This window comes from Suricata suricatta, chromosome 12 (genome assembly GCF_006229205.1).
Source record: "Suricata suricatta isolate VVHF042 chromosome 12, meerkat_22Aug2017_6uvM2_HiC, whole genome shotgun sequence".
NCBI lineage: Eukaryota > Metazoa > Chordata > Mammalia > Carnivora > Herpestidae > Suricata > Suricata suricatta.
The window spans coordinates 32077772-32091178 of NC_043711.1; the positions used below are offsets into that span (position 1 = coordinate 32077772).

General features: G+C 38.4%; 1 protein-coding gene across 3 annotated transcripts in view; it reads right to left on the reverse strand.

Moving 5' to 3' along the window:
• MAGI1 (membrane associated guanylate kinase, WW and PDZ domain containing 1) overlaps positions 1-13407 on the reverse strand; it is a 624267-nt gene that overhangs the window by 99603 nt on the left and 511257 nt on the right. For all 3 annotated transcript variants that reach the window (XM_029916404.1, XM_029916403.1, XM_029916405.1), the window contains exon 5: positions 7921-8122. In XM_029916404.1, the coding sequence (XP_029772264.1) occupies positions 7921-8122 (202 nt within the window). The remainder of the gene's footprint in view (positions 1-7920; positions 8123-13407) is intronic.

Genomic DNA, 13407 nt, shown 5'->3' on the forward strand with positions numbered 1-13407 from the left:
ACACACACACACACACACACACAATGGAGTATTACTTAGCAATCAAAAGCACTGAATTCTTGCCATTTGCAAGTATGTGGATGGAACTAGAGGGTATTATGCCAAGTGAAAATAGTCAGAGAAAGACAAATATCCTATTACTTCACTCATATGAGGACTTTAACATACAAAACATGAACATAGGGGAAGGGAAGCAAAAATAATATAAAAACAGGGAGGGGAAGAGAAAACAAGAGACTCTTAAATATGGAGAGTAAACAAAGTTGCCGGAGGGGATGTGGGAGGGCAGATGGGGTAAATGGGTAAGGGGTAGTAAGGAATCTACTCCTGAAATCATTATGGCACTATATGCTAACTAACTTGGATATAAATTAAAAATGAAAAAGAAAAAGAAAAGGCTTGGGAACAGTCTTTGGTAAGCTTTTTAACTTATTTCAGGTATAATCACTTTGTTATGGAAAGCTTAAAATGCAATGTCAGTTTTATTTTTGAAATATGAATTCTAAATGATACCCCTAGTCTATGCTGTCTCGCCTTATCTAGACTGATTTTAGCCTTCACCTTTACAGAAGAGCAAACTCCAATTTGCTTTCAATTTGTCTGTGACTTAAACCTTGGATGCTGGAATTCACAAAGAAGGCTGCTATTTCACTCATTATATTACATAAGAATTCCCCCTGACAGCACGAAACTGCCTCAATTCACACAACCGGCTCAAAGCTGCTAATACCTATCATTAATCGCAGCATTCTGAATTACGCTGCACACATAGTGAAGACAACCCGAAATTACCTATCAGAAACAAAATCAAATCTGTCCCCCTCCAAAAAAAAGCTTGGAGAGGCTAAACATGTTAGCTTCCTCCTGGAGGGCATCGTCTGACTCCAGAGGAAGTGTTTCAACAGACAACGAGTGAGGCCTCGAAGGGCTGAAAGTGTGCAGTACCACTGCCAAGGTTACTGGCCTCCGACCACGTGAGAAGGGTCATGAGAAGGTTGGGAGGAAGGGCCCCAAACCACTCAGTACCCTGGGATGAGATTCCCTATGAGCTCCCAGGCCACTCTATGCAAGCTCAATTGGAGAGGCAAAGAACTACAAGGCCAGTAGTTCAAGCTTCAAACCAGAAATGGAAATAAGAAATTTAAAAAAAATTTTCTTTTTTTGAAATTTAGGTAGTAACCGAAATTGTTTTTGGAAGTCTGAAGTTTGGGTTGTAAATACTGAAACACATAGTCACAACCATTTTAGATGATTAAAATCTTATTAATTGTGCAAATCTTAAGGCTTAAATGAAAAACAGCATGTGCAAATGTGCATGTGCATTAAACGTGGGGGAAAAAAAGAAAGTTAATATAATATAGTAACAACTATTGCCACTAATACTTTTTATGTACTTATAATGACCAGAATCTGTTCTTTTACATATTTGTTACAATTTATTTCATCCTTATGATAACTTTATGAGGGAAGTATTAATGCATTGTACAGATGAGAAAATGGAGGACAGAAAAATGAGGGCATTTGTGCAGATACTCAGTTGCTACCCAGCAGCACTAGCAATCAAACCAAGGGAGTCCAACATACAATCCATGGTCTGTACTATTCCTAAACCAGTAAGATAGCAAAAATGGTCACTGCTGCCATGGATGATTATATATGACTTTTTAAAAACAATTCTGTATTATGAGATAATTGTAGGTTAACCTGTAGTTATAAGAATGAACACAGAAGGATCCTACATGTCCTTGACCCAATTCTCCCAATGGTACAATGTCACTATGGGATAGTGACTGATACCCACAGTCAAGACACAAAACAATCCCAACATCACAAGGATCTCTCATGTTACTCTTTTCTTTTAAAAATGCTTATTCACTTATTTTGAGAGAGAGAGAGAGAGAGAGAGAGAGAGAGAGAGAGAGAGAGAGAGAGAGAGAGAGAGAGAGAGGGAATATGAATGAGTGAGCTGGAGAGGGCCAGAGAGAGAGATGGAGACAGAAAATCCCAGGCAGGCTCTGAGCTGTCAGTGCTGAGCCTGACGTGAGGCTCGATCCCATGAACTGAACCATGAGATCATGACCTGAGCTGAAATCAAGAGTCAGATGCCTCATTGACTGAGCCACACAGGCACCCCTCTCATGTTACTCTTTTATAGCCATACCTGATTCCCTTCTAATCTCTGCCCCCCCAAACCCCTTTTTAAGTCCCTGGGAACCACTAATCTGAGTCCACTTTTATAGTTTTGTCATTGCACAAGTGTTCTATAAATGGAATCAGAAGGTATGTAATCTTTGGTAATTGCCATTTTTCATTTGGTGTAATTCGTATCAAGGTTGTTGTATATATCAATAATAAATTATTTTTAATGCTGAGTAGTATTCCATGGCATGAATCACCATAGTTTAATCACTGAAGGACATCTAGGTTATTTCTAGTTGCTGGTTATTTAAAATAAATCTAGAAACATTCATGTCCAGGTTTTTGGATGAATGTAAGTGTTCACTTCTTTGGCCAAATGTGCATTTGCTGGGTCATATGGTAGTTTCATGTTTAGTTTTATAAGAAACTGCAGCCACTGTGGAAAACAGTGTGGAAGCTCCTCAGAAAGTTAAAAAGCACCACCAAGCAATGGCACTACTAGGTACTCAGCCAAAAAATACAAAATTACTCATTCAAAGGAGCACATGTACCCTGATTACAGCAGCATCATTAACAACAGCCAAAGTATGGAAAGAGCCCAAATGCCCATCGAATGATGCATGGATAAAGAAGAAGTGGTATGTGTATGTATATATACAATGGAATATTACATCAAAAGGAATGAAATCTTGCCACTTCATATATATGTATATATGCATATATATACAGAATGGAATCTTACTCAGCCATCATCAAAAGGAATGAAATCTTGCCATTTCACATATATATATGTATATATGAATGTATATACATATGTGTGTGTGTATATATGTGTGTGTGTGTGTGTGTGTGTGTATATATATATATATATATATATATATATATAAATAATGGAATATTACTCAGTCATCAAAAGGAATGAAGTCTTGCCATTTGCAATGCTGTGAATGGAACTAGAGGGTATTCAGCTAAGCGAAACAAGTCAGTCAGATAAAGATAAATACCATATGATTTCACTTGTATGTGAACAGATGAACATACAGAAAGGGGGAAAAAGTAGAGGGAGGCAAACCATAAGATATTCCTAACTATAGAGAACAAACGGAGGGTTGCTGGAGGGGAAGTGGGTGGGCATGTGCTAAACGGGTACTGAGCAGTAAGGGGGCACCGGTTGTGATGAGCACTGGGTGTTTTATTAAATGATGTATCACTGAATTCTACTCCTAAAACCAATGTAGTTCACACTACATGTGAACTAACTAGAATGTAAATACTTACAAAAATAAAATAAAAACTTATTGAGGATTTTAAAAAAAGAAACCACCCAACTGCTTCCTAGAATGCCTTACAATTTTTACATGGCCACCAGCAATGATCCAGTTTCTCTGCATCTTTGCCATCATGTACTGTTATTACTATTTTTTATTTTAGCCATCCTAATAGGCATGCAAAGATATCATTCTGGTTTTAATCTGCATTTCCCTAATGGCTAATGACGGTGAACATTCTTCCATGTACTTATTGGCCATGTGTATATCCTCTTCAGTGAAATGTCTATAGCTCATTTTCTCACTCATTATTTTTTAATGGTACTACTGAGTTTGGAGAGATCTTTATATATTCTAGATATTAGTCCATTTTCAGATATGGGGTGGTTTACAACTGTTTTCTCCCACTCTGTAGTTTGCCTTTTCATCCTTTTATTGGGGTCTTTTATGAAGCAAATGTTTTTTACTTTGACAATGCTGTATTTATCAGTAATTCTGTTTAGGGTTCATGTTTTTGATGCCGAGTCTAAGAACTCCTTGCTTGGACCTAGAGCTCAAAAAAAATTTTTTTTTTCTGAAAACTTCTATTGCCTTATGTTTTACACTTAAGTCTGTGATAAGCTATTGTGAATTTATTTCCTTGTATAAATTATGAGGCTGCGGTTGAGGTTAATTTATTTACCTCTGGCTAAACATTTGCTCTAGTAGAACTTCCTTGAAAAGGCGATCATCTCTGCAATGAATTGCTTTGGCATCTTTGTTGAAAATCACTTAGATATATTTGTGTGTCTGTTTCTGGGTTTCAGTGATCTATGCGCCCATTTCTTCACCAACACCACACAGCCTTTGTTACTGTAGCTATATAATACGCCTTGACAATGGACAAACTGATTACTCTAAATTTAGTCCTCTCTTTTAAAACTATTCCAGCTATTGTGGCTATTTTGCCTTTCTATATACATTTTATTTATTTATTTTTAGTGTTTTATTTTTATTTTTGAGAGAGGAGAAGTGGCAAAGCGAGAGGGAGAAACAGATGATTAGAAGCAGGCTCTGTGCTGACAGCAGAGAGCCCAATGTTGGGCTCAAACTCAGAACAACGAGATCATGACCTAAGCCAAAGTCGGACACTAAACTGACTGAGCCACCCAGGTGCCCCTCTATATAAATTTTAAAGTAAACTTGTCTATATTAGCAAAAAGCCTCATTGAGATTTTGACAGGATTTGCATTAAACTTGCATATCCATTTTGGGAGATTGGACATCTTCACTCTACAATTGAGTCTTTCAGTCCATGGAGAGAGGACATCTCTCAATTTATTTAGACTCTCTTTGATGTCTTTCAGCAACATTTTGTAGTTTGCAGCACATAACATCCTATACATATTTTGTTAGATTTATGCTTAAGGTTTTTTGGGAAGAAAATGTGAACTGTATTTTATTTTGAATTTTGATGTCCACATGTTCATTAGTACAATGATATCTGTATACCTATCTTTTATCTTGTGATCTTGCTGAACTTACTGATTCTAGAATTTTTTTTTACATTTCTTGTGATTTTGTACATTTCTTATGTATGGTCATGTGATCTGCATAGAGGACAGTTTTATTCCTTCTTTTTCAAACTTTAGGCCTTTTATTTCCTCTTCCTGACTTATTATCCTGGCTATAACTTCCAAAATCATGTTAAGAGTGGTGAGGGCTAATATCCTTGGGTTGTTCCTAATCATGCAGGCAAAGTATTTTCTTATCTTTTACCACTAAGTGTCATGTTAGCTGTAGATTTTTTGTAGATATTCTTTATCAAGCCAACTAAATTCCCTTATTCTTATTTTTCTGAGAACTTTTATCATGAATGAGGGCTCAATTTTGTCAAAGACTTTGACTGCATTGATACATACAATCGTGTGGTTTTTCCCTTAGTATCTTAATATGGTAGATTATATTTATGAATTTTCCAAATATCGAACCAGTCTTATATCCTTGGGATAATTCCCACTTGCTCATGGTGTAAAATTCATTTTCTCTGTTATGGAATATAATTTGTGAATATTTTGGTATAGATTTTCATGTCTATATTCATGAGATATTGCGCTATAGTTTTCTTTCTTAGACCGTCTTTGTTTTTGGTAACAAGGTTAACACTAGTTTCATACACGTAGTTGGTAAGTGTTCCTCTATTTTCAGGAAGAGACTGTAGAAATTTAATTCTTTGAGCGGTTCTCCAGTGAAACCATCTGGGCCTGGAGACTTCTTTTTCATGAGTTTTATAAATGACAAATTCATTTTCCTTCGTCGTTACAGAGCTATTTAAATTATCTATTCTAAATAGATGAGTTGTGGTAGCTCATGCTTCTTAGGAAATTAGTCCATTTTATCTAAATTGTCAAATTTATGTGTGTAGGTTTGTTAGCTGCTTCTCTGATTACCTTTTAATGTCTTCAGGGTCTGCGATGACTCCCTCTTTGATTCCTAATGCTGGTAATTTGTGTCTCATCTAATATTTTTCTTTGTCAGTTTCGCTTTGCTGTTGTTCAACGAACAGCAGACCTTCAACTTCAATTTTAATATAACAGATCTACTCATATTTTTATTTATTTTATTGCTTAGCTGGCCATTTTGTTTTTCTTTTTTAGCGATACATAAAACCATGGTAAATCTTAACAGGGAATCTCAATAATAGAGCCAAAGTGTAGCACTGTAAAAATGGACTATTATTGGGGCACATGGGTGGCTCAGTTGGTTAAGTGTCTGACTCTTGATTTTGACTCAAGTCATGATCTCATGGGTCATGAGATCAAAGCCTGTGTCAGGTTCTGTGATGATCACACAGAGCCTGCTTGGGGTTCTCTCTCTTCTCTTTCTTTCTGCCCCTCCCTTAGTCATGCTTGCTCGCTCTCCTTCTCTTTCTCGCAAAATAAACAAATAAACACTAAAAAACAAATTTAATGGGGTGTCTGAGTGGCTCAGTCAGTTAAGCATCTGACTTTGGCTTAAGTTAGGCTCTGTGTGACAGCTCAGAGCCTGGAGCCTGCTTCGGATTCTGTGTCTCCTTCTTTCTCTGCCCTTCCTCCACTCACATTCTGTCTCTCTCTATCAAAAATAAAACCACACATTAAAACATTTTTTAAAAACAAATTTTAAAAAGTTGACTATTACTGGAGAACAAAGTCTATTATCTTAGATTTTAGAATAAGTTCACTTGTATGTATATTTTTCCATTTGTAGTAAACTATTTATTAAATGTTTAATTTTTGCTAATATATCTGTACATATATACACACATACACATTAAGTTTTATAATTTTGAAAGATTTTTCATATCTATATACAGTAATCGCTCTTCTCCACAAAAGCTAAGTTGTAAGATCTACAGTGGATGACTAAAACCGTAGATCTGTCGTACCAACGCCTAAATATACCATTTTCTCCTATACGTACATACCTACAATGAGGTTTAATTTATTAAATTAGGCACAGTCAGAAACTAATAATAGCTAATAATTAAAAAGAACAAGTATAACATCCTATAATAAAATGTATGTGAATGTGGCCTCTCTCTTTCAAAGTATCTTATTGTACTGTACACGCCCTTCTTGTAATGATGTGAGATGATAAAATGTCTATGTGAGGAGGATGAGAGGAAATGAGGAGAATGCCATGAGCACTGTGACGTAGCATGAGGCCACTAGTGACCTTCTGACAGTGGGTCAGGAGGATCATCGGTTTCCAGAACACAGGTGACCATGAATAACTAAAACTGTGGAACGGTGGGGGTGGGGGGAGACCACCATGTTCTCAAACTTCAATCCACGTACTTGTACCGTGTAAAAAAAATAATCAGCTCAGAATGGATCATAAACTTAAACGTAAAATGTAAGCAATAAAACTTCTAAAAGACAGCAGAAAATGACAGCTTTATAACTTTGATTTAGGCAAAATTCTCAGCCAGCACACTAAAAGCACAGCCCATGGAAGAAAAACATTGATAAATTAGACTTCCTCAAAATTAAGAATTTGGGGATCTTCAAAAGACACAGTCAAGACAATGAAAAGTCAGACTTGGAGGAAATGTTCACAAACCACAAAGATGTTAAAGGAATTGCATTCAGAATGAATGAACTCTTAAAACGCAACTGGAACAAAAAAAAAAAAAGGAAGAACCCAAAGCCCTTGCAACCCAATTAAAAAAAAGTAAGCAAAGGATTTACTTCTTAATGGCTCCGTATATTCTTTACATATTATGCCCTAATTTATATATACACCAAAATGTGGTTGTTTCACTCTTTAGGGAAATTATTAACCTATGCTTCTTCAAGATCCTCAGACTCAATGAACGGGATGTTGCGCTAACTGCTTTTTTGCACAAAGCCTGTTAAGTTGTATGAAAGAATACCATCAGCATGAAATCAATCCTGTCAGGTGTAATTTGCAACCACAGCCACGAGGGAGGGAGAAGGAAGAGGGACGACAGAAAGGGACAGCTTCAGAGAAGAGGAATGGTATACTTTACTCTATAAAATAGACTTCTCCATTTTCGGTGTACGCCATCTCCCAGTTCTCAGGTAGAGGACCTAAGTTATCCTCTGCACAAAGAGGTAGGTATTGAGGGAACTTCTGAGCAGCGTCCGTGATGGGAGCAGCGACAATGCTACTATTCACAGGCGGTAGGGCTGTTTCTTGGAGAGTGTGCTCTTCTTGGTCACCAGAATCGGCTGTTAAATTGCAGCGAGAGGGGAGAGAGAGAGAGACAGAGAGAGAAAAATTTATCAATCATACCCCAAACCAAGGAGTTCACTATTTGCCTCTATATTCTTTTTTATTTTTAATGTTTTTATTTTTGAGAAACAGAGAGAGACAGAGCACAAGCAGACGAGGGGCAGAGAGAGGGAGACACAGAATCTGATGACAGGCTCGAGGCTCTGAGCTGTCAGCACAGAGCCTGACGTGGGGCTCGAACCCATGAACCATGAGATCATGACCTGAACCAGTCAGATGTTTAACTGACTAAGCCACCCAGGCACCCAATGTCTGCCTCTATATTCTTAAGAGCCCTCACTCTTTCCTTATTGCTGGCCATCAACACTATTATTTTATTTAGATGGAAGTTCTTGTAATAGAAAACATCAAAAGGACAGATTACATTTATTATACTTAAAAAGAAAGAAGAGAAAGACCTGCTCAAGTAACACTGCTCAAAATCTTGGAAATGCCAGGAAGAAACAAATTCATACTAAAACCCTAAGGTCTCTTATACCAATAAGGTCATCGAAACACAGTCTGAGCCACACTCTCACTCCTAGGTATCATTTGGTTTCATGAGTCAGAGGGCCGTGGAAGGCAAAACAAAGTCCATGCTGAAAACACAGATACAGTGGCATCTTTCTCCATTTTTGCAACAATTATTTTAAACACATTTGGTAGACAGTGGCAAAGATCAAAGACAGGCACAGCAAGCAGGAAAGTATATAAAACTTTAGTACACAGACACAGCTATACCAGTGAGTCAGATTCGAGCCTCTTTTGGAAAAGTACGGGAATGTTCTTGTGAAAACCAAGACAGTTACCCTCAGAACAGCATCATGTGGGTGGACTAATTTGAGTTGGGTCTTAAAAGAAGACTTGAGGTACACGAATCTCCTTGCATTCTTATTAACCAGAAACATCAAGAGGTGATGTCACCAAAGTATCCACAAATGGCACTGCTGACATTCTGGCTGAATTTTTATGAGGATATTAAACATCAGTCTCCATGGGGCTTTAAAACATAATAATCAGGAGCTGTGGTTATTTTCTATCTCTCACAGTAATTCTCCTGTAGACACTTCTAATTTCTGAAAGCAGACTGAGGAATAATGAAAGGCTGTTTTCAAATCTTTCTCTCATGACTCGCTCCCAATGATCCACATGAGAATGAAGCTAATTCAGAAGTTGGACGGAGGACACATGGAGCCTATTAAACAACAGCTTCCATCAAAAATCCGCCACCCCTGAGGAGGATGGCTGTGGCCTTTCCCTGCACAGCATCTCTCCCCTCTGTCTAGAACCACCTCTCAAACATCCCTTTGGAAATCCGTCCGACCGAGGTCCTTGTGGTCCAGGTGGGGGCTGACTTAAACCACCCCTAGCTCATGTGGTGCGCCCAAGTCAACCGCTAACATTCTTGCCATTCTGATTGGATCAGGCACATGATCCAAAGAGAACAAATGAACATCAGGCATATAAATGTTTGCTGGAATCATCTTCTTGATGCTGAAATGATTAAGCGGACAGATTTTCATGCTGTAGGTGCTGGTGGCCATCTTGACATAGGTTGGCAAGACCTGCCATAGAATAAAGTCTACACAGAGAAAAGCAGAAATGAAAGCAAGTTGCCTAATATTCCTCATTGAGCAACCGATTCCATGCATTCCCGGCCTCTTCGGTTGCTTGATCCCCTCAGTTCTTGCTTAAGCCAATTTGAGTTGGCTTTACAATTTGTATCCATGAGCGCAGATTAATAAAACAACTAGAATTTTTAAGGATAAAAAAGGAAACTAGGTCAATAGGAAAGAAACATTTTGAAATTACTTATCAATAGAAAATAGATTCAAAACTTGGCAAGATTTAGGAGCCACCCTTAAGTCTCTAGGCGCCAACATACATTCATTTCTGGTATTTTTAGAATGTACACTTCCTACACACACGTGTGCATGGCAATCACGTGGGGGATATTATTCAAGTGCAGATCCTGACTCCCTACTATAGAGAATGGACTTGGGGGAAGGGTCCAAAATGTGCATTTTTAAAGCATCCAGTGATGGAGATTCAGGGACAAGAATTATACTTGGAGGGCAGAGATAAGGAGCTCTCAAAAGACTCACTAGAACTTTCACCTTCTGGGAGGGGTTCTGTCCTGCTGCTGATGGGCCAGAGTCCTAAGTCTTATACCTGCAGTGCAAGCCAGAGGCACAAATGGTCTGTCTAGATGGGAGCACCATGGAGGGGGCAGCCTGTGTGATGGGGGCAAGGAACTCCACGTGCAACGTCATTAGTCTCCTGAGGAAAAGCGGACTGTTTCCAGACGGTTTTTTTTTTTAGTTTTTTCTTTTTAAATGTTTATTTTTGAGAGAGAGAGAGAGAGAGAGAATCTGAAGCATGCTGAAGGCTCTGAGCTGTTAGCACAGAGCATCACACAGGGGCTTGGACTCACAAACCGCGAGATCATGACCTGAGCCAAAGTTGGATGCTTAATCAATTGAGCCATCCAGGAGCCCCTCCAGATCTGTTTTTTTTTTTTTAAGAGAAGATGGGAATCTGTATTTTTAAGCAAAAAACTCCCAATACTTCAATCACAATTCCTTTAAAAAATAATAAAGTAATATGGCTCACGCCAAAAAAAAAAGAAGAAGAAAGAAAAGAGAAGAGGGGAGGGGAGGGGAGGGAGAGGGGGAGAAGGGGAGAGAGGGAGAGAGACAGAGAGAGAGAGAAATACTGATTACAAGCACTGACTTAGGAGCCAGACTGCCTAACTTTGAATTTGAATCCTGGCCTCAACTTTTACTAATTTGGGCAATACACTTAACCTCTATATGCCTTGGTTTTCTCATCCATAAAATAGAGATAATGGTACCAACCTTGCTGGGTTGTGGGGAGGACTGCATGAATTTAGTAAAGCAGCCAGTACAGTGTGTAGGATGCAATTAAGGGTATCTGTTAGCTGCTATCATGATCAGTTCTTCATCAAACTTATTACAATTAACTTTCAGGTCTTCAGGTCTCAGATCGGGCCCTCAGGATGGATGTGACATCAGACCACAGTTGAAATCACAGGGTTGCCTGTTTCTAGCTGTGTGACCTCAGAATAAATGGACTACCTTTCTGATCACCTGTTTGTTGCCTCATCTGTAAAGTGGAAACAAAACACACAGGCCACATGAACTGGAGGACTGAAGATGTGTAAAATGCCTGCCACAGGGCCTGGCACTCGGTGTGGGCCTGATGGGTGCTCCGGACTGGAACCTGCTACTGGAAATGCAAATGTCCACGGTCAGTGACCATCTAATAACATGGTATTTAAGGGCTAGAGAAGTCCAAGGACAATGGATAACATTCAATAATTTTATTTAAGCATTTTAATTAACCCATTTTAACAGAAGCTGATGTAATAGGAAAAGGGTAGTGGGAATAGGTGGGTCATAAATATTAAGATTCAGTTAAATACTAAATGTAATTTATGTAAAAAAAAATTTTTTTTCCAGTGTTCCAAAACCTTGACTATGGGAGGGGAATATTAGCTCACTGGCAAAATATCTAAATAACTTTAATTTCCTAAAGAAAAATTAAAATTCCTCTAGCAGCAAGATCTTATTTTCAATTACCCAAATATTTTTATTTTATATATTGTCCATGTCTTCCTTAAACAAATGCTTGACTGAGATATGACTGACATATAAAAAACCATCGATAATTTTTATTAAAAGAATTTTTTAGCTCCACTGAGGTATAACTGACAAAACAGTAAGATATTTGAAGAAGTGTACATCATGATGATTTCATATGTGTATACACTGTCAAAGGATTCCTCCCCTCTAACTGATGAACAGAAACAAACCTGTAGATATTTAATGTGAGCAACCTGATGTGTTTGGCTTTCTGTGTCTTCTATCCAGTTCAAGAGAACCTTAAACAATCTTCATTCTCTCAACGAAAACGCAAAGTCCAAAAATGAGAGGCTGGAACAAAGTACAGACTTAAGAATTCATAGTCCTAATCATGGCTTTGACCTTGACATGTGCTCGGGTTTCAGAAAATCTTTCAGTTGATTCACCAAACAGTTAGGAGCATTGCCAATGGATCCAAATAGGACAGGTGGAAGGGCCTGTTGGAACATAGACCGGATGGGCAACGAGGAAGCCTGGCTCTCCCACTGTCTACTGTCTACTGGTTCACAGATCCTTGATGATCTCATCTGCAAAATGGGGGACGTAACACCTATGTTGCTTATCTCTCAAGATTTCCAGGTGGTTTACAGGGTACATGTAAACCATAAATAACCATAAATAACATGGATAACTTTTTCATTCATGGTAAATAGGAAGCTTCCAAGCATTTAACATACACATACATATACTTGGCGGCTTCTGGAGGTGACTTTGAGAATTCAAACTCATGTCAAAAGTATACTTCCAGAGCCTATATTATATATACTTTTAGATTATGTGCATCCTTGACTGCATACAGAACTAATAAACTTGATTTAAAACACAAACAGCACACTGGATGAGCCTGTAGGTCCTGGAGTTGTCTTTGGGCTTGAAATGACAGCTTTGGCACTCACTGGTTTTGTGAACTTGGACAAGCTATTAGACCACTCTAGCATGCGTGTGAAGAGCTTAGCAAAATGCCTGTCACATAGCAATGGAGAAACATTAGCTCTTAGAGTAATATTATCTCTTGATAGTCCAAAGCAGTGTTTTATCATTGCCTACTAATGGAAATGTAGCAGCAGCAACCTTATGTTCAATAATAGGGGAGCTGTTGGGAGAAAAAAAGGCTTCAAAACACAATTAAATAACATCTTGATGTCTCTTAGAGGATGTTAATGCATGAACTAGCTACTTTTTAGTTGTGGTGGCTTGTTAACCTATTTTCCAAGCTGTAGGAAACAAAGTACTTATGCAAATGCTTTTTTCTTATTTGTATAAATGTGTGCACTTGGCTCAGCAGTCTAACTACCTTCATGAAGCACACAGAGTGTTCATTTTCAAGGACTCCTTTAGATCCACGGTTTGGGCGCAGTTTGTAGAAGAATGGCCTGCTTTGTGCTCAACAGTCAGTTCTGTGGGGAGTATCTGGGGTGACTGTTCACGGCTTAGCTCTTGCCTCAGTCACGGATGGCGGAACGGGATGTGGCCACCTTCCCGGGATGCTTCTGACCATGGATCTTCTGCTTTTGCCTGCAGACATTCCCAATATCATTCAGGCATGTTATTTGGACATTGTGTGCCTCTTTCAAAAG